Source organism: Eutrigla gurnardus (genome assembly GCF_963514095.1).
Source record: "Eutrigla gurnardus genome assembly, chromosome: 15".
Classification (NCBI taxonomy): Eukaryota; Metazoa; Chordata; class Actinopteri; order Perciformes; family Triglidae; genus Eutrigla; species Eutrigla gurnardus.
In genome coordinates, this window is record NC_139938.1 from 12,247,947 (window position 1) to 12,273,452 (window position 25,506).

Sequence of the window (25,506 nt, forward strand, 5' to 3'; positions counted from 1 at the left end):
AGCACCCTGGGGACCCTTCTAATTACACTAATTACCTTAACCGTACAGTGGAGGATAACACATAGTATCCCCTGCACTGTTTTATGTCTTTATCAGCTTGACACACCCTGTCTGTGTGTTTGCATGTGTGATTTCTGTTGGGGGAGAAAATGAACTATGAGGATGCTTCAGTGACCGTGGCCTTGAGTCCAAATTCCATTCAGACACCATCAGCAGTGTCATTTTCCTCAGCGGAAGACTTTAAGTGGACTGATGTGAGCTAAAATGACAATCACACTGGTGCTTCTGCTGCTATATTGTCTTTGCTTTACTGCAGAGCTTCAAGGTCGCTGTCGGCATGCCAAGGCTCTCGAGAACACAAGAGCACTGAAGGATGTATGAGAGGTGTGTGTGCGTGTGTGTGTGTGTGTGTGTGTGTGTGTGTGTGTGTGTGTGTGTGTGTGTGTGAAAATGGGTCAATATTGTGCAATTTAAAGGAAACTAAGTGAAGCAACAAGTCAACAAATTAAGAAACATTTCCTAAACACACCTGTAGGCGTCTCACTGTGGTTTCCTACTGCCACCTGGTGTACAGTCTGGTGTAGCACAAGGGGCAGTCTACTCAACAGACGGTACACAAAATTCACGGTTCGTGTTTGGGTCATGGTTCGGTACGTTTTTGTATTTATGTTATGGTAGTTATTGTTGACATTTGACATATTCTCATTGTCATTGGCCATAATAACTCTCACAGTTAAAGCACTTAACAAAAATAAATCAGACATGTCTGTAATATCAAAGTAACCCAATTCCCCAATAAGGGGGCTCAATAAGATTGAGAAAGAAATGAGGAACCCGGACCCCTCTTGCTGTGAGGCGACAGTTCATACATGTGGTTCATTCACATACAAAAATGTGTCGGACCCCCACTGACCTTAAATCAGGGCGGACCAATAGGAAGGACATAAATATTCAGTCTATGCTAGCGACCCACGTTCCACACGGTTTTAAAATACAAGATAATATTCATTTAAAAAGCAGTTCAATAACGGCCTCACTAGGCCTGGATCATAATCAACATCTAGACTCAACGTTGGTGACAAAGACATGATTTCTGTCTGAGCCACGGATGACATGAACTCAGGTTCAGGTTCAGGTTGAGGTTCAGGTTCAGGTTCAGGTTCAGGTTCAGGTGTACCTAATCAACTGGTATTTCGACTGATCCACAGATTGTGAGTGCCTCCTGGCCTGCATACATACAGATCAATGCAGAACATTAAACATGCACCCACGGTGAAATAAATCATTTTATTAGCAATTCATCAAACTTTAGTGAATTTAATAACAAAACTGAAAAAGTAGTAAAACATGTCAGAACCAGAAAGGATGACACTGAAATGTTAGAACGCTAGTTTGCAAGCGTGTTATGTTGGGTCTATCTCCATGTCCTGTAATCAATAAATAACATTCATGACCATCATAATCTAACAGGTTATCTATGTGGGATGTAAAACGTGTTCAAAGTGCAACCCACTGTAACTGTTTTAAACTCTGTGATCAGTGTGTGACGTTGAATGCGTAACAGGGACTCCCTTTTCTTGTCCTCACTGTGAGGTTGCCAGGCAACCAGCAAAAACTCAACAAGGTATAAGTTCTGAATTAGTGAGTTTGAGGGTTGATTTCTCCGTCTTTGTCTTTCAGGGTCAGATAGGACGGGCTTGTCTGTTTCCACGTCGTGACAGAGGGTCCTCAGAGGGTCTGGTTCTGGCCTCGGGTCTGGTGCGGGTTGTTGAAGTGGTAGGGCTCGTGGCGGTAGTGACTGTGGCAGATGACCGGATGCTCGATGCCTTCACTCTGCAGCTCGTCCTGCTTGTGAACTCCCTCCAGCTTTGCCACCAGCTCTGTGATGAAGGGCTGAGGAGGAGGAGCATTTCCTGGTCATCAATACAACCACTAGCCGTTCCTGGACACGGTTAGTGTTGGTCATATATTATCAATGTTGAACTTTACATTTAGCACGTTCGCATTAAAAGCAATAATCTATATTTCTATCAGCAAATCCCATCAACAAGCAAAACCAACCATGAATATCCAACCTCACTGCCCAGGTGTCAAATAGTGCAGCTTGGTCCTGCTGCATTATGGGTAGTGCAACAGATTTAGTAGAGAGAGAGACAGGGAGGTGGACGGGTCCAGCTAACACGGGACTTTAGTCCAGGAGACTGCTGTTCGTGTCCCGTGTCAAACTAAAACTAAAAGCTAAACTAAAGTTGACACTTTGTTACGTCAGTTGCCAGTAAAGTGAATCGCTAGTGTCAATAGTCATGTTTGTCAGAGTCATCAAGTTAAGGTCAGCGCTCTTTTCCTGTACAAAGTGTTTTTGTTTCCTAAACCTAACTTCCTGGGAAGTATTTTTGAAAAGACACTATACACAGTATGTAACGAGCGTATATTGACCCGCCATCACCGATGAAGTGAAAAGGTATCATAGTTTGAAGCTCTGGAGCTCCGACCAAGCCGTGTTATTTGACGCGTTGCAGTGAGATCACGTTCCTCCTACTGAAACGTATTGTGTGGATATGAATAATATATATCTTCTTCCTCTGTGCCTTCGAGCTCCACTGTTAGAATAGTCCACAACAAATACACTATTTTGAGTAACTCGTGCTGTGGTTGGCACATTTTTGGAAACCGGTTTAGTTGCAAGCAGCTCAGTTTGTTTACAGGAAACGGGTCATCATTCCTCTTTTTCATACTCGCCCTTCCAATGAAAGTTTAAAAATACAGTCCACATTATCCAGATTAAGCTTCTAAAGATAAAGCTTCAGATGAATGATTGTGTGACATAATTCCGTCAGTGTTTATGGTGCTGTTTAACGATATCTGGCTTGAGCTATGAATTTCAACTACAGCATCTTTAAAGGAGGGGTGTGTGTAGGTGTGTTGGTGCCATCTAGCGGAATAGTTGCAGATTGCAACCAACTGATCACTCCTTCTTTCCAAGACTGCTATAATGTGTACAAAACTGTTGTAATACTCTTTCACACGTGTGTTGTAGAACTATGGTGGCCTTCAGGTAACGCAAAAACATATTAAGCAACCGTGTAGAAACATAGTGGACTTTGAAGAGCAAAAACACAGCGATTTTTATTTTCAGGTTATTAATGAAACATGGTTATGAATATTAAATTCAATTTCGACTAATAGATCCAAAATACTGCATGCTGCCCCTTTAATGTGCAGTTCAAACAGGAGGAATGATTCCAGCAAGAAAAAACATGTTTCGAAGAAATATAGACAATATTTGAAAAATTTGACTTCGTCTTTCAAGTTTTGAAAAAACATGAACTTTTATTCTTTGCTTAGCTGTGTGTTAGCTGTGTGTTAGCTGTGTGTTAGCTGTGTGTTAGCTGCTGACGTGCCCTGCTCTGACTACCAGACCACGGCGAGGCCAAAAAGACTCAATTGTTTCAGGCTTTAAATGGAAAGAAAAAGGCAAGAGAGCACAGAAAGCCATTGTTAAGGCGGGTGGAGTGACGATGAGACGAAGAGTCGGAAGCTGCAGCTTCAGTTCAGTGTGTGTGTGTGTGTGTGTGTGTGTGTGTGTTGCAGGTATACTGTACAGCATGATGTAATGTGTGCTTCACCACGACTAACAATCATTTCCAGGTGGAAACATACCTCTGTGTTGTTACTGCACTTTCCAAGAAAACCCTGTTGAGAAATGGAAGACTATGTTGTTACAAAACAGCCACATAAGCATGTGTTCATTTATAATATTGCCACACTAATAAAACCCTTTAAACAACTTTTGTCTATTTGAGTGCCTCTCTGAACAGAAGCTGTTGATCCTGGTGCCTGAAACTATTGACAAGGCTGAACCAGTCCTCTCTTATACAGTTTACTATACACGCCGGTCATGTACCTGTAACTTCTTGACTCGTTCTTCATCACTGGGCAGATCGATCAAGTCATCAATGTTCACCTCTTCCGGCATATCACCTCCCTGGTGTAGACACATGGACACACAATCTTAAAGAATCACCAACACACATGTATTATCTTCAACCGCTTGGACTTTGCTCTTCCCCAAAAAATCCCCCCCCCCCCCCCCCCCCCCCCCATTTAGAACAGGGCTTCATCGCGGTGTTCATCAGATCCACGAGGATTTCAGGTAATATAACAGAAAGTGTTTCTGAATAGAATCCCCTACTCAACCTTAAAGGACCTTGTGAGGGTGAAAAACTCAAAAGTTCTTTGGATCCCTTTATATAGGTAAGGAGATATTCTGCAAGCGTGCACCACTGTAACATTCAACTGAAGACTTGAATCCAAAGCCTGCACCATCACTTGCATGTTTAGGCTCTGGGGGCTGAATAGCAACAGTGTCACGTAATACTGCAACAGTGGCTCGCTCTGTTGAAACAAACAGCCATTGTACCAGTCGCATCCACCCATCCACACCACTGCACTGACATACAGGACTCCCAACGCCAGATTCAAGTTTTCACTCAACTCAAGCAGGCAGGTCCTCCTCACCTGAGAGTAATATGATAATATTAGCTTTCAACAAGCTAATTCGATTTATCTCCTCATCCTATGTCACATGCAGGCTCAATAATAGAACTATCTCGACCTACGGCTTCAATTCAATTATCATTATTATTAAAAATCACAAATGTGCCTTGAAGTGTTTTACAATCTGTGCAGATTACGACATCCTCTGCAGGCGGAAACCTCCAGTTCTGAAAAGTGAAGCCGAAGCTTCACTAAAGTGCCTTAAACCTGCATTCTCTCTCCAGGCCATCAGGGGGCGACTCCACTGGTTGCACAAAGAAGTCTCATTGCATGGAAGTCTATGAAATTCTCTCTAGTTTCAAGTCTTCTTCAATCCAGCATGATGTTCATTAAGTACATTATGGTCCATTTAGAGTAAAACAGACCAGAAAGCAGGGATTGACAGGTCACTACCATCAGTTAGCTATTAAGATGACTTTAACACTTAGCTGTAAAGTTGACCTTGAATTACAAAGCTAACTTTGTTGACAGCTTCACACCAGAATCCAGATGGATCCAGATCCAGTTAGGGTGCCGCTCTGCTGCTTATGTTCATCAGATCCACCCATTATTCCTCCACAGTGGTCACTTCCTTCACTGGTTGCAAAAATGACAAGATGGCGACGGACAAAATGTAGAAATCGAGGCTTCAAGACCGCACAATTAATATGTCCATATTATTATATACAGTCTATGCCTCCCACGACCCTCTTATCAGAGGGAGGATAAGGAAGAACTCCCTAAAAAAATATTTGAACAGGAAGAAACCTCAGAGTGAGACACCGAGGAGGGATTCCCCTACCCGGACGGACAGAAGTACACAAGGATGACTTCAGTATTCAGACAGACAGAATGAGGGAAGTAAAGAGTCATTTAAACATTAAACCATGTAAACATGCTCTAGTATAAACCACAAACACGTAGGATGAACATCAAAATAAGCATATGTCCCCTTCATGTTCAAATCATATTCAGAATATCCAAAAGGATATATTGCTCTTTTATTGACATGAATCGATGTTTTGGGTTCCTATGAATTGGCTTCACACAGCTGCCAGATTGGAATTCCGTTATCTAACCATCAATATACTTGCCTTTCACAACCCAATCCTGCATGTGGTCTAAAAATGAACTCCTCTCTCGACTCACCAGAGACCCTGAGTTCCCGTCGGACGCCTCAGCAGCCAGATGTCAGTGTTTACCTCCTCCTGGGAGCCACTATACAACAGCAACCTTATTCACATCATCCATCCTTCTGCACACTGACCATGTAAGGCAAGCCCCAAGAAAGATAGGGATCTCTGACAAGGGGACAGCTGTGGACCTACAGGATGCTTGGCCTTGTAAGGAGAACCAGGCCATCCCACCGCTCCTCTACTCTGGACACCACATAGATCACCCAGAGGAGGCCTGCAGCCCGGTCTCAGGGCTGTGTCATCTCAATATGCCTTCATGTCACATTCTTCCTCAGACTCACACTTTAAGGGGGTCGTCCCCTGATGGCCAGCAGAGAGAATGCAAGTTTAAGGCACTTCAGCTCGGCTTCACTTTTCAGTACAAAACACACCGTTTGTGACATTAAACACACGTCGAAGAATGAAATAAATTACATCAGTGAAAACACTTCTGTTCTCTTCAAACACACGGACTGAACACAACAGATGGACCTCCATGTGAGGACAAACATGGAGGTAGTTAGAGGAAGAGGAGAGGGCGAAGAACGGACCATTTCTTGTGATGTGTCCAAACACAAGCTGGATCCATAAACCAGCCATGTTTGTTTACCATTTCACTGTAAATCAAATGTTACCGTCTTGTAATTCTACTTTTCTTTTGTCCTTGTTGTGAAAACTTGCACTGGCAAAAATAAGCTGTATGTTTGAATATTATGTTTGTGAATCCTTTCTGTTTGTGTGGATTTTGTAAGAGAAAATTACTAAAATACTAAAGAAGAAGAAGAATTAAATCAGTGTTTTGTTGCTGCTTTCAGAGACTCCTTCAGATGTTCATGTTGTATCATTTTGAAACAGGATTGTGAGTTTGAGATATTTGTCTAAATGTTGAGTCTTATTAAAATGACGTGACGAGTTTTGACACAATGAAGGACGTCATCACAGGCGAACTGTCATGTATTAGAATATAGTATGAAGCGGTGCAGACTGAGCAGTTAGTTGCCGGGCTGCTGCGTGCCGCTCATCCACCCACCTGCCCCGCGAACAGCCGGTCCAGGCTCTCGTCGATCCACTTCTCCAGGTCCAGCCGCTTCTGCAGCTCCTTCCTGTTGTACTTCACGGTCACCCGGGCGTGTCTCTTCGGGATATGACCGCCGAGGTCCTGAAACAACTCCGAATCCGACGCGTCGTGGACCTCGTCCTCAAGGGTCCGCTCGGCTGCCATTTCTGTTCTGGTTGTGGTGTGACTGGTGTGACTGGTTTGTCCCCTTTTCAGGCGCAGGAGGAGAGAGAGGCGCGCTGAGCGCGACTGGGAGGCGACGGGCAGACAGCGAGGAGTTGATGTTTTCTATACAAATACTGAACCACTGCATGAAAACTCACATGATCTAGTGAAATGTGAGCCGAGTCCACAATACCACATGATGAGCCACAATTTAACTGCATAGGTTTGTATTATCTAAAGGCACATGCAGGGTTCAAGCCTGCAGGACAAAAAGCTCAGTCCAGAATCACAGCAAAATCTTTTATTCCACATTACAATCACAACATGATGAAATTAAATAATATGAATGAAAACATGGAACGTAACATAAACTTTGGCATGAACACAAAATGGCACATGAAAATGTGATCAGTATATAAACTATATATAAATATAAATTACAGTATTGGCTGACTGCGTGATAAAGCACATTTTCCTTCCATATCCCTGCACTGAATATCTTTGGGATATTTCACACAGCCGTCATAAGCCCATAAAACATCAAGCGTCGGTCTCCATTCAGCATCATATAAATATATATCTACATCTGTGACAATCAAAGTGAAGCCATAAACATACGTTTATCAAATAAATAAATAATATAAAGAATAAAAATGATGGTACTCACAATAAGGAAATAATGTCCAAAGGAAGATTGAAAAGCAAAAACAAAAATTGGTGTTTTAAAAAAAGAACATCAAACAAAGTGAACATATTAAAATCAATAACCCAATAAAACAGGTTTTGAGTATTGTGACTTCCTGTATTTGGTTTGTGTTGTAGGTCCTGTGAAAAGTGGATCATATTATTTGTTTCTTTGGGTATTAAACATGGAGGAGCTTTGCCCCATATACTTTGTTGTTAATCTTTGTAAATCATCTTCATCAGAGTCGTCCATTTGTCGATATTTCGTTTCCTAGGCGTACATTTTGAATGGTACATTATCTTCTGCATAAGCAGAGTGGGTTTTCAACTCGTGGATTTGCCCCGTTTTTCTTCACTGTGCGTGAAGACAGAGCAGCAACAAGTGCTAATATTCCTTGACCTCTGTGTGAAGGTCCATGTTTTTATCTCAGCCCGGCCCCAGAGCCCAGGCTGCCCTCGTCCCTCCACACAAAGTCCTGGTGCTCGCCTCTGGTCCGGCTGCTCTCCACCACAGGACCGTGCCTGAACCCGGATCTGCCGTCTGGGCAGAGGGAGAGGCTGAGGCGAGCCGTGCCGTTGCTGATCTTGAACAGCCCGTTGGGGCTGAGGAACGCCTCCCTTTCGCTTCCTCCCTGGTTGTTGGTCGTCTCCAGGTCGTTGTAGACTGCGCTGTCGTTCAGCTGTTTCATGCCCTGCAGTCTCCTCCTCCTCCTCAGGAAGATAATGGCCGCCACCAGGACCAGCACCAGGACGGCCAGAACGCAAGAGATGGTGAGCGTGGCTGAGGAGGGCTGGGAGGTTTGGCGCAGAGCGGGCTTGAAGCTGGGCTGGAGCGTGAACTCACAGCTGGGACCCATAAAGCCCTTGGGGCACTGGCACACCGGCCCAGTGAAGTGGGTGAAGCACGTGCCACCGTTCTGGCAGGGCCGGGCGCCACAGGCATCGGAACGCACGCTGCAGTTCTTGCCGGTGTACCCCAGGGTGCAAGAGCAGGTGTAGTCGTTCACACCGTCTTGGCAGGTTCCGGCGTTCTGGCAGGGGGTGGAGGCGCAGTCGTCCACGTTGATCTGGCAGTTGGCACCGGTGAAGCCGGCCTGACAGCGGCACAAGACACTCTGGCCGAGGTCCAGACACTCGCCACCTGCAGGGGACAGAAACACTCTGGTCAGCGTCCGACAGATCAACACTTAACACTCTCCGTGTGAAACTGCAGCATCGACTCAGGAGTGTCGACAGTGATTTCATATTCGGACAAGAATCTGCTAGTTTGCACTTCGGCCACCAGGGGTCGCCAGTGCGGAGGCACCACTCACTGTTCAGACAGGGCCTGTTGCTGCAGCGGTCCAGCTTCTTCTCACAGTTGGAGCCGGTGTAGCTGGGAGGGCAGCGGCAGGTGTAGCCGCCGGTCATCGTCTCCACACAGGTGCCGCCGTTGAAGCAGGGACCGTCTGCACACGTCATGGCAATGATCTCGCAGTTCTTACCGTAGAAACCCTGAGGGCAGGTGCACGAGTAGTCGTTCTCCAGGTCCTGTGGACAAAACCTTCACGTTTAGGAGGAAATCTGGCAGTTTCTATTGGCCCAAAGCTAACGTAGTAGGGATTAATGGACACAATATGCGAGGTGTTCATACAAAGATACCGTTCTTCCACGTCTTATATGTCTAATCTCATTGTGTTGCTCTGCTGCAGCTTTCTCAGTGTGAGTAAACAGACGTAACCGTGCACTCACGTTGCAGCTGCCTCCGTTCTTGCAGGGGTTGCTGTCACACTCGTTGGTCTCCAGCTCACAGTTGGTGCCTCCGAAGCCGGGCCGGCAGGTGCAGGTGTAGCTGCCCTGGCCCGTGTTGGTGCAGGTGGCGCCGTTGGCACAGGGCTTGTGGTTGGTGCAGTAGTTGAGGTCCTGGTCGCAGAAGAGGCCCCCCCAGCCCTCCTGACAGTTACACTGCCACGGCTGGCTGCACGTCCCGTGGAGGCAGCCTGGGTAGCGGACGCATTCATTGCAGGAGGGGCCCTGCCAGCCCATGCGACACGTACAGCCCCCAGGGGCCTCGCAATAGCCGTGCCTCTCACTGCAGTCCGCCGAGCAGATGGCTGGAGAGAAGGGGGAGGGGGGGGGGGAGGTTGATTACAATGGGAACGCCTTTACACACACACACACACGTACAGGGCCCCTTGTCTGACCCCAGCACTGCTCCAGACTTCACTGTTGGTTAAGTATTAAGCCAAGCAGCTGGTAGACACACTGCTGGAGAAAAACGCTTTCTTTTATCTGCCCATTACACACACACACACACACACACACACACATAGATCACCTTGAAAAATGTGTGTGTGAGTCTCTCTCATTGTGAGCGAGAACAAAAGGCAGATGGAGCGCCACACACCGACTTGCCAGAGTCGCTCACATAAAGGAGACGCTCTCAAAAGATTCCCGTCTGCGTCGCAGATCAACGATCAACCTGAGCAGTAACACGAGCACACGCTTCATCCTCCACAAACACTGCAGCGTGATCGTTCTTACTGTCTGCAGGAAAAGACATTCATATTCTATTATTTCTGCTTTGTTATTATCATCATTATATCATATCTACTGATGTAGTTTTCTTTGGTTTAATATTTTTTGTCTTATTGTAAGTCGCTTTGGGAAAAAAGCATCTGCTTCATGCCCATTACTGTTACCACTGCTCTCGTTACAAGCATCATTTCTCTCATATGGATTCACTATGTTGTAATTATAGTTGTTTATTCTGTACACATGACATCTATTGTACTTCTGTCCATCCTGGTAGAGGATCCTCTCTCTCTCTCTCTCTCTCTCTCTCTCTCTCTCTCTCTCTCTCTCTCTCTCTCTCTTTCTCTCTCTCTCTCTCTCCTTGAGGTTTCTTCCCTTTTTCCCTTTTCCCAAGTTTTTTTTTAGGGAGTTTTCCTTATCTGACGAAGGCTAATTAGTGATTTGGGGCTATATTAATCAAACCAAATTGAATTCAGTGGTGGTCTCCACCCTTCTCTCAGTTACTTGCTCTGATGTTAATGTGGTGGTTTGTTTCATTTGTTTGGAGAGTGAAGGATTGGAGGCCATCCTCTGTTTAAACAAACGGGTTTCAGAAGGATGTGTTTGAGTTTATTCTACTGTTTTCCCCTTCTCTTTATTTGCCTGATTATATTGAGTTGTAGTGTAAAATTAAAAATGTTTACAATTAAGTGTCATCAGTTTGTTGCTCTGAAAGGTGCTGTATATAAATAAAGTTTATTTGATTGGTTACACTTGAAAAGACTTCTTCACTAAAGAACTGTGATATTCACATTGTGATAAGAGATTATATTCCACTGTCGCAGTACCATCAAGGTGTTAGATGTGTGGATTTTGTTTTTTTTAAGTAAGTCTCTGAACTGCCCCCCAGAAACCAGCTTGCTCGAGGGCACTTGGGTATTATTGACATGGACTCACGTTCAGAGCAGTAGTTTCCCTTCCAGCCCTCCAGGCAGATGCGGTTGCCCTCCTCGTCGCAGGTGTAGTGGCCCAGCGTGTCGTCTCTCGGCCTGCAGTAGTCCGCGCAGCCGTCTCCGAAGTAGTACTCGTCGCAGAAGACGTGGTAGGAGTAGTGGAGCTCGCTCTGCTCGCCGAAGTGCACGTCCTGGGACCAGTCCTCCCCGATGGCGAGTCTCCTCCGGGTCGCCAGGCGGTTCACCAGGTTGTTCTGGTTGTCTGAGGGCGGAGGACAGCTTGAAACCAATGTTGTCTTGTAAGGAAGCATGACGCATATTCATACTTGTAAGATGGAGAGCCTCGGCTAAAGCGCGTGAGACCAGTTAAGATCAGTGAATCCAGTGATTAAACTCATCCTCACCTGTGTATTCAGTCGGAGATTCGGCGTTCCAGGCTTCAATGATCAACGAAAATGTCCCCTAGAAACGAAAAACGCGTGAAAACCGTGCACCATGTGCGTATTTACGCATTATCCCACACTGATAAATGAATTGCTGGATAAACGTTGTATTAATTACCGGCCACTTGAAGTGGAAAGGCACCCGGATGGGAGCGCTGCTGGAAATCGAGGTGTGATCGGCCCTGATGACGTTGGTGTGTCCGGTGCCAAAGGTGCACGGCGGCTCCGCGGAGATCACGTCCTCTGGGTGTTTGAGGCAGATCCTGAAGAAGATGTGACAGTCCCGGTGTCTCCTGCAGATGCGCTGCGCCGTGTGGAACGAGTTGATTTTCAGCTCGAACACACCGGAGGACAAAACCTAAAATGACAAGAGAGGAAGACGTCAGACCCGCTGCGCGTAAAGACAGTTACAGATAGTTACTGAAGAACAGACGCCAACTTACTACATGCACTAAGGCCAAAGCCAAGAGGTATCTCAGGTGGAGGTGGGCCATTTTCTCTCAACGGTTTGCTTTCCACTAAAAAAGTAGATGTCCGCAATAATATTCCCAAAAGATTTCGAAAAAAACTCAAAAAAGTGTCATCACTCAGAAGTCTTTGATCCCGTTGAGTGTTAAATCCTGGTCTCGTGGTGGTCTTCTTCCCTTCTTGTTTTGGTTCTGGTGCGTAAAAGACGCGGAGCGCTTTTATATCCGCTGATGCTGCGCGTCACAGGCGAAGAGGTGGAGTCGGGGCAGACCTCAGGGGAGCAGGCAGACGCAGAGGTCCTGCCGGGGGATTTACACAACCCACATCACACCTGGACCTTCATAGACCTTCATGGAATATGCATCAGGGCCTGGCGCGGTGCAGATATGTGTATGTTAAACCACGCAGGTGTAACATTTAAGTGTTGGAGCTGAAACACCAGCCGACACTCTCCAACGGGCTGAAACTTTATGGATGTTTTAAGTGAGCAGTTGGAAAACTGGCGACTATGAGAGAGAATATTATAATATTCTCTCTCTATAGACTATAGTCTTCATGAGAATATATTTATGATCAGGCATTCAGATTTGTTGAGATTTGTCGACACATTATCACACATTATTGACACATTAACACATGATCTAAATATTATCCTCGTGCGTTTCATCAAACATGGACATCAGTGGTTCACTTTCAACACCAGTGTACAGATCAGTGCTTGGAAAGTTTCTTTTCTTTCTGTTGGAGCTTCACACCAAACAAAGATTGACGGAAGCGGAGAAGAATAGGGACGCTTTTCTTTCTTTCCATCCAACATTATAATTGCTCTGACGCGTGTGCGTCCACAAAGGGCAGGGCAGGTCCCGGATAACCACGCAGTGTGCGTCTTAGAGCTGCTGTTCAGCCTGGAGAAGGGCTGACAGAAGGAGCGTGTGTGTGTGTGTGTGTGTGTGTGTGTGTGTGTGTGTGTGTGTGTGTGTGTGTGTGTGTGTGTGTGTGTGTGTGTGCGTGAGGAGGGTTCCTGCAGGGCTTGGAATATCATGTTGCTTTTGTCTGGACCTCATGCGAACAGCTGTATGCTAATCAACGGCACATGGCGGACCGTGTGGGGGCTCCAAACCCGGCTATTGTCTCCCCAAAGCGTCCCCCCCCCTCCTCAATGCACACACGCGCGCACACACACAGAAGCGACCCCCCCCCCGTATTGATTTAGGAAGGACTCGGTTTCAGCACCTGTCGCTGGCAGGGATGTGGAGAGTAAACATCAAGTTTGTGCTCCACTCTGATAAACCCACATGACTGAAGCCTCACAATGAATGGTTTAAACATATACGTATTGGTTTGTGTTCTGTTCATCGCTGAAAATTATTAATATAAAAGAGTCAGTGGACAAAACGTTTGAACAACGGCAAAGATTTCAAGTGTTCATTAATCCACTGTCAAAGGCTTCTGCGTGTGGCGCTGGTAGTTGGGTGGGGGAGGGGAGGCGGGTATTGGTATTCTAATGACAGAAGGGGGCGCGTGTCTGAGGTGGTCCCTCTATCCTGGCACGCTTCAAAACAAACGAGGGAGGAAACACACAGTGGAGGGCCAATACAAAATGTAACCTTAGGAGTCAAAAGGCTTCTCGTGGTTGTTCAAGGTCAACTCACAAACTTTAATGTCAGACGCCTCAAACGTTTGAAGGCAAAACAAACACAAGCCTGTCAACTTTAGCAACTGAAGCGTGTTTCCAACAAAGGATAACTTTCAGATATGATATCAGCTCTGGATCGTCGAGAAGTTTATTCTCAGCGGACAGAAAAACAAGAAAATGTTGAAATCATTTCCCAGGACATTTAACTTTTCCTGTCATTTCCTATACATGTTTTCAATGACTAGAAAACGGATTCCAGGTTTTCCAGGACGCATGCCTTCAGCATGTAAGGCACCACCTCTGCTCTTGGTCTTTAGCATCATCATATTTACTGAAATAAAATATTCCGGAGGTCAATATTCAGAAAAAAAGTGTATTTTCTGATATTTATGTGGTAAATTTCTTAGAAGAAACTCACACATTTCTGAGAAAAAACTCATAAAATGTATGAAAAAAAACCTCACACAATGCCTGCCTTGCATTTAGCAATAAGGAATACTTGCGAATTTAGCTCTTAATCACCATATTGCTGTGAATTGGGCCATGAGAAAACAACATACAGATTTGAATGTGATGATATAGCTTTTGTGCATCTGGAACTGCAACGCAATGGACAGATGCAAATATATCACTGTGGTTACACCTACAATTTAGAAAATTCGATTTCATTTCTTGGAATATTGCCCATCCTCCGATGGCTCCCCCTATTTTTATACCTACAACAGCAAAAAAAAAAAAAATACATACAGATAATCACACAAATGAAAGATTTTACATGGCTTAGCCCGTTTCAACACTTGCTGCTATCCGTATGCACATGTTCCAAACATCACATCATGGCGTAAACACCAAACATCATGCAGTTTGTCTTTGGGAGGGACTTTCTGCTGACTGCAGCGTCTACAGTGGCGGCTGCATCTCCTCGTGCAGACGACGCAAGTGTCTTTGTGTCAGGAGAGCAGATGGACAGTGCCCTCGCTCTGCTCTTGTCATCTGTATTACATGCAGGAGTGTGACATGAGTGTGCCACGGGCCATGGGAACCACAGAGGAGTCATATCATCCTCTCCTCCCCCCCATAGGGACCTCCCACCAGTTGGAGTGGCCCGGCATCTGCCTCATCTACAGCCCACAGCAGCTTGGAGATCCTTCTCCCCGAGGACGCTTGGAGAAAGAGGGGGAGCGGCGGTAAATCTGACCCCTGCAGGCTCTCGGGGGAGAAGTCGGCCTGTCGCGGCCACTCCTGCAGCCCCGGCCTGCTGTCGGACTCGGGGACAATAGGAGGTGTGTCTGGTGGGCCGTGGTGTTCTGGATGTCCGTGCGTACAGACACACGGCCTCAATTTATGCAGTCATTTGGTTGATTGGTTGATCTCTTTAAGATGCTGAAGCATTGTTGGGACCTAAACATGCACACAGCCTGCCACATCCCCACTGTATCTGGGGCTGCAAATCACCGGCTAGAATACTCTACTGTATTTTATACGCTTCCTTTGTGAACATTTGAGGCCCTCCTCAGACCATCTGTGGCCACTTAGTCCGTCTACTCTTCCCTTAGTCCTGATCCACTCTTGAAGGACAGGAGAACAGACAACTTTTAAACATTGAGAATTAATACGTTAGACAGTGAAGGATCCATTAGTTGGATCCTCTGAATCAAGAAGAGAGGGCCACATTTTTGGGCTGAATTTGAAGGAAATGGGACGCGGTCTTCAAAGGATGCAGCTGCTTTACACATTTCTATAGTTCCTTTTTTTTATCTCATGATTATAATTCTTAAGATTCACATGTAAATAATTAAAGAAGATGTTGACCAAAGTGCTTTACAGAGAGACAATACAATTGGAAATCCATCTCGATCATTAAAATGAAAAAAATAATTAAGTGTAACACACAAAATTAATCTGGCAGTTAAAATGCAACCAAGACTTTTTTTTTCTTTTTTTTTTTACTGAAACTGAAAAGAGCAGCACATTTTGCTCAGTGCTTCATCAGGTCAATCAGGGCAAAATGAAATGAAAAATTCCCTTTTGTTACAGTTCTTCTTTTGAGCTAGACGTTTAGAAACGGTTACATGTGGCCCGTTATTGGAAGCACATTCTCTGTCGCCTGTTCTGTAGATCAGGGTTTTTTTAAACCATAAGCACAATTTATGCAAATAACTCCACACAGATAATTTTAAACTAAAAACATGTGTGTTGTTTGCTAAACACTGCAATTAGCATTTAGCTTACAGTGAAATACAGTACAATGTTCATGTCATCTTCAGTTAAAGTCAACACATTACATTAATGTTCACAGTGTGTATTGAGTGCTAACCAGAGTGCTAACAATAATAATGAATTACACTAATTTCCTAAATATTCTTGAACCTCTTCAAAAGACTCTTAAACATAACATTTTTCAAGAGACAAATATTTTTAGAATGTTTGTATTGTCTCACAGATTTTTAAACATCCTTTTTAAATAATAAAGAAATAAGATGAGCATAAATTATAAGGCCTCCCTGCATAAATAAATGATAAATCATTTTAATAAAATGTATTTTTGTGCTTGTTGCTGTAGCACATGACGATTGATGATTGGTGTTCAAACACAGTCAGAGATGATGGAAAATGTGTCTCTTTAATATTTAATGTTATGATGTCTGCCATGTTATCTGACCAGAGAATTGATAACATAAATAGTTGAGTAATACATTACATTTGAGTTATACTGAAATAGATCTCGTGAGTTTGACGACATAAGATGTCTCTCATTATAGAAGGACATCTAGTGTAAATGATTTCCTTCTTCCTCGTTAAACACACAGCATGTGTGATGATGCACCACGGCCTGCTGTTTGTTTACGCTGGATGGACAGTTGTTTTTATCATCTCGCCTCCATCAGTGCTGACAGTCAGTGGACCGTCGTCTCCATCACTTGAACCAATCAACTTCCTGACATGGTTCACATGGGACACAATTATGTCATCTAAATGTATAATAACAACCATATATTACCTAAAATGTTCTTAAATAAATGAAAAAATTATCTTTATATTTGTTAAAGGCAGGTGATTTGGAGAAACCACAGAGACTTTGAACGCATCGCAACCAATTATTTTCTCCAGACCAACTTTTTCTGATTGAACCGGCATTTTGCAGTCCTGCCACGGCCATATGACATTTTTTAATCTTGTCAGAGCATTTAATTTAACTATCGGTACATTACGAGGATTCTAGTTATATAACAGAAAGTGTTTCTGAACAGAATCACCTCCTCAACCTTTTTAGTATGTATTTCACACAGGACTAAACAAAACCATTTGGTTATTTCATATAGGCTTTCTGTTTATTGAATGCTATGTTGTTATAAGCCAGCAACCTCCGATTCTGAAAAGTGAAGCCAATGCTGAAGTGCCTTAAAGTCGCCCCCCTACTGGCCATCAGGGGGCGACTCCTCTGGTTGTAAAAAGAAGTCTGATTGCATGGAAGTCTATGAAAAAATGACCCTTCTTCTCACTTCTTTGATTCAATAGATCATGATGTTCATTTTATAAATTATGGTTACCGGGGCTACCTGGTGATTGACAGGTCGCTACCACGCTACCAATGCAGTTAGCTACTAAGATGACTTTAACACTCAGCTGTAAAGTTGACCTTGAATTATGAAGCTAACTTTGTTAGCAGCTTCACGCCAGAATCCAGATGGATCCAGGTCCAGTAAGGTTGCTGCTCTGCTGCTTGTGTTCATCAGATCCACCCGTCGCTCCTCCACAGTCCTAATATGGTCACTTCCATTATTGTTGGCAAAAATCCCAAAATGGCGACGACAAAAATTCTGAACTCAAGGCTTCAAAACCGTAGTCCACAAACCAGTGGGTGACGTCACCATGACTACCTCCACTTCTTATATACAGTCTATTTCGTTAATGACTATATGAAATTATAATGAAACAATATATCAGGATAGAAGAGTTGTTCCATATCACCAGACCCTAATCTGAGCACATAACTCAATATCTGTGTGTTCATTTGGTGTGTAAATTAAAATAGATAATCTGTCTTCAGGGTTTATATGTGTATTCTCGACCACCGGTCAAAATATCACAACCAAATATTATAATCTATAAACCATTTATTTGCAGGGCTGTCGTCACCACAAACAGGTGTGTAGCACTTTCAATGACACCCATTTCTATAATACACTATAATCATACCTATAATGGGTTTTACTTATAGCACTGTATAATCATAGTTATAAGCACTCAGGTATATTCAAAATGCTTTGTAACAATAATCATAACACATCATAAATAATTTTATAATGACTTATAGGCAGAGGCGATTCTAGAGTCTGTTGGGGCCCCAAGCAAAATTTTCAGTGGGGCCCTTCTGACTAAACAATAACAATAATAATCTTCTAAATAATCTGACGGCAACGAAAGATGTATGAAACCAACGTTTTTTATATTCAAAATGTGCATATATAAATGTCAAGAACAATAAAAACCATATAATAACTAACTAGTTTATTTACACTTTATTTTTATGAGGAGGTCGGTTGAAAAAAAAAGTATCTTTTTTAATTCTGTCTTCCATTGTGGTCTTTAGCGGCAGTGGCGGCGGCAGCGGGCATCAAATTGATTTTTTAAACATTCATAAAACAGCCCTCGGGCCGAGTCTCGGGGGCCCCCTGGCAACTCGGGGCCCCAAGCAGTTGCCTGCCTTGCCTGTTCACAAACAGCGCCTCTGCTTATAGGGTCAAGTATCGTAAGAAATTCATAATCTGTGGTCATCCATTAACTTTTTTTGCAGTTACGTTATTTTTGGGTCTATTCAATTATTTTCTAATAAAGCAAACAAAGGCCACTTAGAGTAACTTATAATCACATCATAATACTTCAGAACAGTGAGCATTATGCACCATACAAATATTAAAATGCATTACAACTAGAGGAATTATAATACAATATGATCCTTGCAACAACAACAAAACAGTCAGTAATGAATCGTGTGTTATGGTTATTGTTATAAAACATTGTTGATATATATCAGTGCTAGTAACTATAATGATGCAATATTCTAAGTAGATTATATCAGTTTCTAAGTATGTTTTGCATGGGCGTCGTAGAAAGTGCTACCAAAAGGTATTTTGTATTGTGTATTCTAATATACAATCTGATTACTGCTTCAACATATGGACCAAACAGTGACTCATTGATCACGTCACAAATCCTCCATGAATCAGCAAATATGATGAGGTAAATGAAAAAAAACTGTTGGCTTAGCAGCAGATGTATAATTACCCTTTTGTCGGGCACAAAGGGAGGCATGATAATGATTTAATCCCGTCCAGGCAGAGGGACAGATCTGCCTCCCTCCCTCCCTCCGTCCCACCTTTCCTCTCCGGCCCAGACTCCGTCCTCGCTGGCAGATGGCAGATGAAGAGGGAGCGGGAGGAAGGAGGGAAGGAGAACAGGTGGGGGTGAAAACTCAAGAGAAAGAAAAGGCCACTGGGGGTCAAATGGGGCAACAGCAAGGGGGAGGAAATGTACATACAGCCCTGCAGAGGGACGGATCGATGGATGGATTTTTTCCCCTTTACATTGTGGCTCTAAATCCATCTTCTTTGTGCCAGATGTCCACCAACTCTGTAGAAACGTGAAGAATGTCGATGGGATAACGCCTGAACAGAGATGAAGATTGGAGCAACATATAATTAGCATTTTTTTTCACAATATTTGGTTCAATCAAATAACTCTCTTAATTTGTTTGCATGTACTGTCATTAGTATTAACGTTGAATACTATTTGTTCTGATAGGATTCAACCACATACATGCATGTGGAATAGTATGGAGAAATGCAGCCTATACCGGAATTTAATAATTGAGTTTCACTTTCTAAGTAAAGTAGAGCAGGTTACATTTTTTTCTAAAGAACGGAGACGGGGTAGAATACCGTTTTATGGCTCTCAAAGTGTATAAAGCCCTTTCAGAGAGGCTTAAGTCTCAGGTTTAAGGGCTCCGTAAAGAACTGAAGGTAAAAGACCCGAACACAATGTGAATACAGCTGCCTATTGAAGACCCCCAGCCCCCCCCAGCCAGACGCTAATGCTGCCCCCTGCCTTCAAGCTATGGAGGAAACCCCAGCAGACTGTTGAACTCCCGCTGCAGCCCGCCCTCCTCCCCTCCCTGCTGTGGCACGCCGGGCCGGTCCCGGCAGCTGTTTGACCGACTGAGGCAGAAGGGGCTGCAGGGGAACAATGCAATGTGACTTAACTCTCCCTCTTTATGTGTGTGTGTGTGTGTGTGTGTGTGTGTGTGTGTGTGTGTGTGTGTGTGTGTGTGTGTGTGTGTGTGTGTGCTCAAGTCAATGCTTTTCATGAGGCATTAAAGTCAAGCTGAAATGAAAAATGCCCTTTTAACCCTTTTAGATCTCATCCCCGGTCATACTGTTCACCTATTTAACAGTCTATGCAGATCAGATCAAATTGGTTCTTACTAGCTGATGTAAGCACACTTTTTGTTTGATAGGAAGAATAAAACATTGGATTTTGATTTTTTTCCCCCCCAACATAAACTGTGGAACAATATGATGGTGGATGTGATTTTTAAAGGTCTGCTCAGCCTGACTACATTTGATAAGAAGAGCTTGCCTCTGTTCCGTATAAGCAGCCCAACATTTGCAAATCATTAGTTGTGTTTGTCGCCTCGCAGCCCAGATGAGCGCATTAAGCACCGTTTGATTTCTGCATTATCTCTGATAATCCACAGCAAACAATCAGGTCAATGTCTTGCCTTGAATTGGACAAATTGATAGTTATTACATCAGCTGCAGCTGAGGATCAATTTAAACTGTGACTATTATACCAATGTTGAATAGTCAATATAAGATCGGTCATAATAGAATTACAAACATTTGAAAGAAATCCCTGTCACTCCTCCACAGTCCAAATATGGTCACTTCCTGCACTGGTTGCAAGCATTCTAAGAAGGCGACGGCCAAAATGCTGAACTCGAGGCTTCAAAATTGTATCCCACAAACCAGTGGGAGACGTCACCATGACGACGTCCACTTCCTTTTACAGTCTGTTGTCTAGTTACATTGTTGTAGAGATGACTTTACCCAATCGCCCAGTTTAAATGGAGCTAGATATAAACTATTGGCTGCAACAAAGCACCTTTGTCGATAATGATGCATCATAATGCATCCAATGTTCTTGTTGTTCTCATCAGCAGTTTTGTTGAGCACTTCTGAATAACCATCTGAATACGTTGGACGGTAAGGAAAGGTTTCACACTACAACATGTGGAGGCCCCTACGTTCATCGACGGGGCAGCCAACAGCATGTCAGTGTCTTAGTAGCATTCGTTTGCCAACAAGCAGAATGGAGAATGTTTAACTTGGCATATTACGAGGTTGGCTCTTCTATCCGTTTCCTCTTTGTTTATGTAACATGTCTGCAGGAGGCAGGAAAGCATCGGTGTCTTTACAGGAAACCTGAAAAGATGCCTGTTTGAAAAAGTGACATGATACAATACAAGTGGAAGAAATGCTAAAATAAACTGTGGACTTCATTCTGCTGTATCATCAGCACAGTCTGGCCTCTGGACTGTGTGGCAGAGCCCCCTACTGCAACTTCTAGGAACTGGCTGGACATCCACGTCTCATAGAGGACTATGTTCATATGATAAACGCTTTGCCTTTTTCTTGTTGTCAAACAGAGCTTAAACCAATGTCTTATTAATATCTCTCAATCCTGTGACTCAATCCTGGATTCTGGAGTGAAGCTGCTAACAAAGTTAGCTTCATAACTGAAAGTCAACTTTACAGCTGAGTGTTAGAAGTCATCTTAGAAGCTAACAGCATAGGTAGTGACAGTCGCGGTAGGGACCTGTCAATCACAAGGTAGCCCCGCCCTCAAGCATCCCCTGCTTTCTGGTCTGTTGGACTCTAAATGGACCAGAATGTACTAAATGAACATCATGCTGGATTGAAGAAGACTTGAAACTAGAGATTGAGACATAAACTCATGTTTACAATGTTTACTGAGGTAATACATCAAAGGAGAAGTAGGTTTTTTTTCTGACTTCCATGCAATCGAGGAGTCGCCTGCTGAATTATTTTAAGGCTTGAATTTATAAATAATTAAGGGTATGGCCACTTTGACTGACAGGTAGCTGCTAGCTCCCCCTGTGCTGCATGAACCACCTGAATGGCAATTATTTCAATGACAAATAGCCGTATTTAGACGTTTCAGTGAGAACCCCCCCCAAACAAATCACAAGTGTCTTTAAAAAAGTTAACTATTAATGATGTTTACCATTTCAAAACAGCAGTTTCTATTCTCAAAATCAACATTTGATTGTGTACCATCTTCAGTGAACTCAGATCAGTTCAACAATACATCAAGATAGAAGCAGATAGAAGCAGTAGATGGGAAAGTGCAGCTCTTAAATCCAAACAGTTTTTACATTCTGATCACTTTGCAGAATCACCGCCATGAAAATGACTTCTGTTCTGTTTAAATACATGAGGAATTTATTTCAAATTTAAAAGAAATTATTGAAACGTTCATATTCAAGTGTTCATGTTTGTAATGTAAAAAAACAAAATAAGACAATCACAATTTATTCAGGTACAGGTATTTTCAAAAATATCTAACACACCTTGTTTAGCATTCAGATATGGACCATATAATGGCCAGGTGCAGAAATCCACTCACCATTACAGTACATGTGATAATCTCCAGACACTGATGCAACTACAGTTTACACGAGGACAAACGTTTCAAAATCAAAGATTCATTCTTTGCATGTCAACATTAAAATAATGTAAAGGCTTTAAATGTGGTGTATGCTTAATAAAAAATATTTTACAAAGCGAGTGGTAGAAGTCTCACTTTCAGTAGCAAAAAAAACCAGAACAGAAAAACAAACCCCTCCACATGTTCTTTCTTTATGGCTAACATCTGTTCCATTGTCATGTAACCTCACTGACAGGAATGCCAACGATACAATGTTTCTACGAATACAGTTTTAAAATACAACAGGAAATCTGTTGAGTACTATCAAAAAGTACAGTAACCAGCAGTGGACTCCAAAGGAACTCAAAGGTTCCTGCACCTGAAGGCCATGTAGTCAAGGATACAACATCTCTGTCTGACACTTGGTTGCTATAACGTTGGCCGTCCATTCAGTTTGTCATGCATAAGCGCAATGGCTCCACCTGTGAAGTCTCTGAGAACCTGCACCGTCTCCCGCTGGAGCTGCAGCGACTCGCGCACAAACTCCTGCTGAGTCTCGGCCAGCTGCTGTACCGACTCAGACAGAAGCTCTAGGGAGCGTGAAACCGTCTCCAACAGGATGTTGGTGGCGTGCTGTTCCTGAAGGCTCAGCGATGCGTTATGTAGCAGGCTGTCTCTCAGGTTCTGCGATGACTGACCCGGACCGGGAAGCGTGGCCGTCGACGGCCCGGACAGCGTCTGTGGTTGTCCTGGTTTCTGGATGCCGTTGTTTCCTTGGTGATCCTCGGTTGGTTTTGCGACCTGGGTGGAAGGCGGCACGTCGTCCCTTTGGTCGTCGTCTGAGTCTCCAAAAGCAGCTTCAGCATCTTGAGTCAAAGAAAACGGCTCATCAGTGTTTTCTTTTTACTAAAAACATGTTGCAAAAATTCTTCTTACTCATGACAACTCACCTTCTGTTGCCGGTACCTCGTACTGCAGATCGAAGGAAGCTTGTGAAGTGTCTCCTGCAACATAAATAAAACAGTTTGCATGCATTTCTCCCATTGAACGTCTTTAGAAAGCTATTCAAATGTATGACATTCATATCCTGAGCACAGTAGATGAAGGTGAGTAAATATGGTTTGTGGCACTCACTCATGGAGAAGGAGCTCGGTGGGGGCATAGACGCAATGTCCAACCCGCCATTAGGAGAACTCTGCATTCCAATCATATCGTCCTCTTCCATTTCCTCTTCCTCCTCTGGCACATCATCATCATCGCCCAGTGGGCCAAAGTCGCCCGTGCTTTGGTCTTCCTGGTCCATCTCCAGAATTTGCAGCACTATTTTCTCAGTCTGATTGAGGTCTCTAGAGAGACGGGAGTTGAGGCCCCGGTTGGGCACGGTCCCCGACCGCATGGCAGCCACTTTCCGCTTGGTGTCACACTTTAGGTCAGACCATTTCTTGATGACCTCGATGACCTCGCGTTGGCACTCGCCGATCTCATTGACGCGTGCGGTGATCTCTGCCCATGTGCGCTTCTTCACGTCGGTTTGTACACCGCGATTGAATTTGCCTTTTGGGGGGGAAAACAAAACGACATTAAGCCTTCACATGCCTTGTGTCACTGATCAGGACACATTCAACATTTTGTATTATCCACAGATTTACTGTAATATCTAGTTTACCCTCGTATGCCATCATTTTATTTCCTCTACTTGGTTTGTTTATTTTGTGTTTCTGACTAACTAGCTACAGTGCCATCATTCTCTTTCTGGATACCCGCAAACACAAAAACCTCACAACACAATCATCTCCATTCTGATTGGGAGAAGCACTTAGAGACACATACCCACAACTACCATACGATGCTTCCTCACTTCATCCAACAGAATGTGGACTTCACTGAAAGAGAAACGAGCTTTTCTTTTCTTGAAGCGAGTAACACTGTCTTGGTTGTAGTATACTGGTGAAGACATCCTCCCCACAATGGCAACTCCAGCCGTCTATCGTCTTCTCCAGCCGTCTGTCGACTTCTCTAGCTGTCTGTCGTCTTCTCCAGCTGTCTGTCGTCTTCTCCAGCTGTCTGTCAGGAGGTGTTGTGTTAACAACAAAGTTAGAAGAGCATGGAAGTGTTATGGCGAATCTACTCATGTGTGTCACGTGTGTATTCATTCGTGAACTATATTTTGCAATTCATATTTGAGAGTGAGAGGGAAGACTATAAACAAAGAGTAGATGTGGTTAGTAACGTTAGTATCGATACAGTGATATGGTTACACTCGTTCTGACTCAACAGCTGGGCAACGACCGTGACTGCAGCAATAGTTGGTTGGTTATCGCAGATACATACATACTAAATGAATATTAGCAACATTTCAACTAGGGTTTACATGCACACGTCCAGCTGTTACCAGACCGTAAAGCAGGGAAACGAAGGAGGTTTAACGTGATAACATGGCAGTGCTAGCCGTCTGGACTGGACGGACAATGGACGATGCTAAAGCCGCTTTACACACGAGTCAGACTTAAGCTAGTTAGCTATATGTAGAGCCCATTCGTTGTAAGACCCAATCTATCACTGATAACCACATTACCTGGTCGTTTTAAAGAGCAACAGCCATGTAATGCCCATCATATGGTGCAACGTGCGTTTAGCTCGCTAGCTTTAGTCAAATGCTACCCAGCAGCACACACCAGGTTAGCTCTCTCTGTGCAGCAAGACAATGTTAGCTAACGCTACGTTAGTCAGAAATGGCTAATGAAGCACTTGGTTCACGTAACCTCACTTCGCGAGGCATAAACCGATAGAAGAAATGGTTAATGAGATGGTGAACATACCCCCAAGTCAAAGAAGTTGGGATTTGGTCCAGAAACGTGATGATAAACTTCCTTATCGACAAGATAGCTATTGTCAAGCTAGCCAATATAAAGCTAACGCTACACAAAATATGTCCGGTTAACGATGGTTAGCTAGCTTCAGACAAATACGTTAAATCAATGGCTAAACAGTTATTGGCAAACATATTACAAGTGTGGAAATAGTACAGGGCGTTTCAGCATCGCGTACACATGAAACTTACAACGATAAACCAAGATTAATCTCGTGATTTAGCTTCGTTTTTTTCCGCTTTATTTTGAAGGCGCAGCCTAACTTCCGGTATTCCTAACTGACTTGACTCAACAAG

At 43.8% G+C, this 25,506-nt stretch overlaps 3 protein-coding genes across 5 annotated transcripts; all 3 read right to left on the reverse strand.

Moving 5' to 3' along the window:
- Positions 1-1,358: 1,358 nt before the first annotated feature.
- ppp1r14aa (protein phosphatase 1, regulatory (inhibitor) subunit 14Aa) lies at positions 1,359-7,013 on the reverse strand. Its single transcript, XM_084029020.1, has 4 exons — positions 6,742-7,013; positions 3,905-3,985; positions 3,661-3,693; positions 1,359-1,893 (listed from the first exon to the last, which is right to left on the reverse strand). The coding sequence occupies exons 1-4, from the start codon at positions 6,931-6,933 to the stop codon at positions 1,729-1,731; spliced, it is 471 nt and encodes a 156-aa protein (XP_083885146.1). The 5' UTR covers positions 6,934-7,013; the 3' UTR covers positions 1,359-1,728.
- A 281-nt stretch (positions 7,014-7,294) lies between these two features.
- On the reverse strand, positions 7,295-12,074 carry dlb (deltaB). Its single transcript, XM_084029639.1, has 7 exons — positions 11,950-12,074; positions 11,625-11,864; positions 11,468-11,525; positions 11,068-11,325; positions 9,349-9,710; positions 8,931-9,147; positions 7,295-8,758 (listed from the first exon to the last, which is right to left on the reverse strand). The coding sequence occupies exons 1-7, from the start codon at positions 11,998-12,000 to the stop codon at positions 8,040-8,042; spliced, it is 1,905 nt and encodes a 634-aa protein (XP_083885765.1). The 5' UTR covers positions 12,001-12,074; the 3' UTR covers positions 7,295-8,039.
- Positions 12,075-22,209: 10,135 nt separating this feature from the next.
- Positions 22,210-25,483, reverse strand: LOC311026234 (uncharacterized protein). 3 transcript variants are annotated; one of them, XM_084029643.1, is made up of 5 exons: positions 25,160-25,483; positions 24,171-24,384; positions 23,475-23,894; positions 23,291-23,344; positions 22,210-23,206 (listed from the first exon to the last, which is right to left on the reverse strand). In XM_084029643.1, exons 2-5 carry the CDS (start codon positions 24,295-24,297, stop codon positions 22,770-22,772), a joined length of 1,038 nt encoding a protein of 345 aa, XP_083885769.1. In that variant the 5' UTR covers positions 24,298-24,384; positions 25,160-25,483; the 3' UTR covers positions 22,210-22,769. The 3 variants fall into 3 exon arrangements, with proteins under 3 accessions (XP_083885769.1, XP_083885770.1, XP_083885771.1); XM_084029644.1 differs by having other exon boundaries at positions 24,171-24,404; XM_084029645.1 differs by lacking the exon at positions 25,160-25,483 and adding an exon at positions 24,916-25,105.
- Positions 25,484-25,506: the final 23 nt, after the last annotated feature.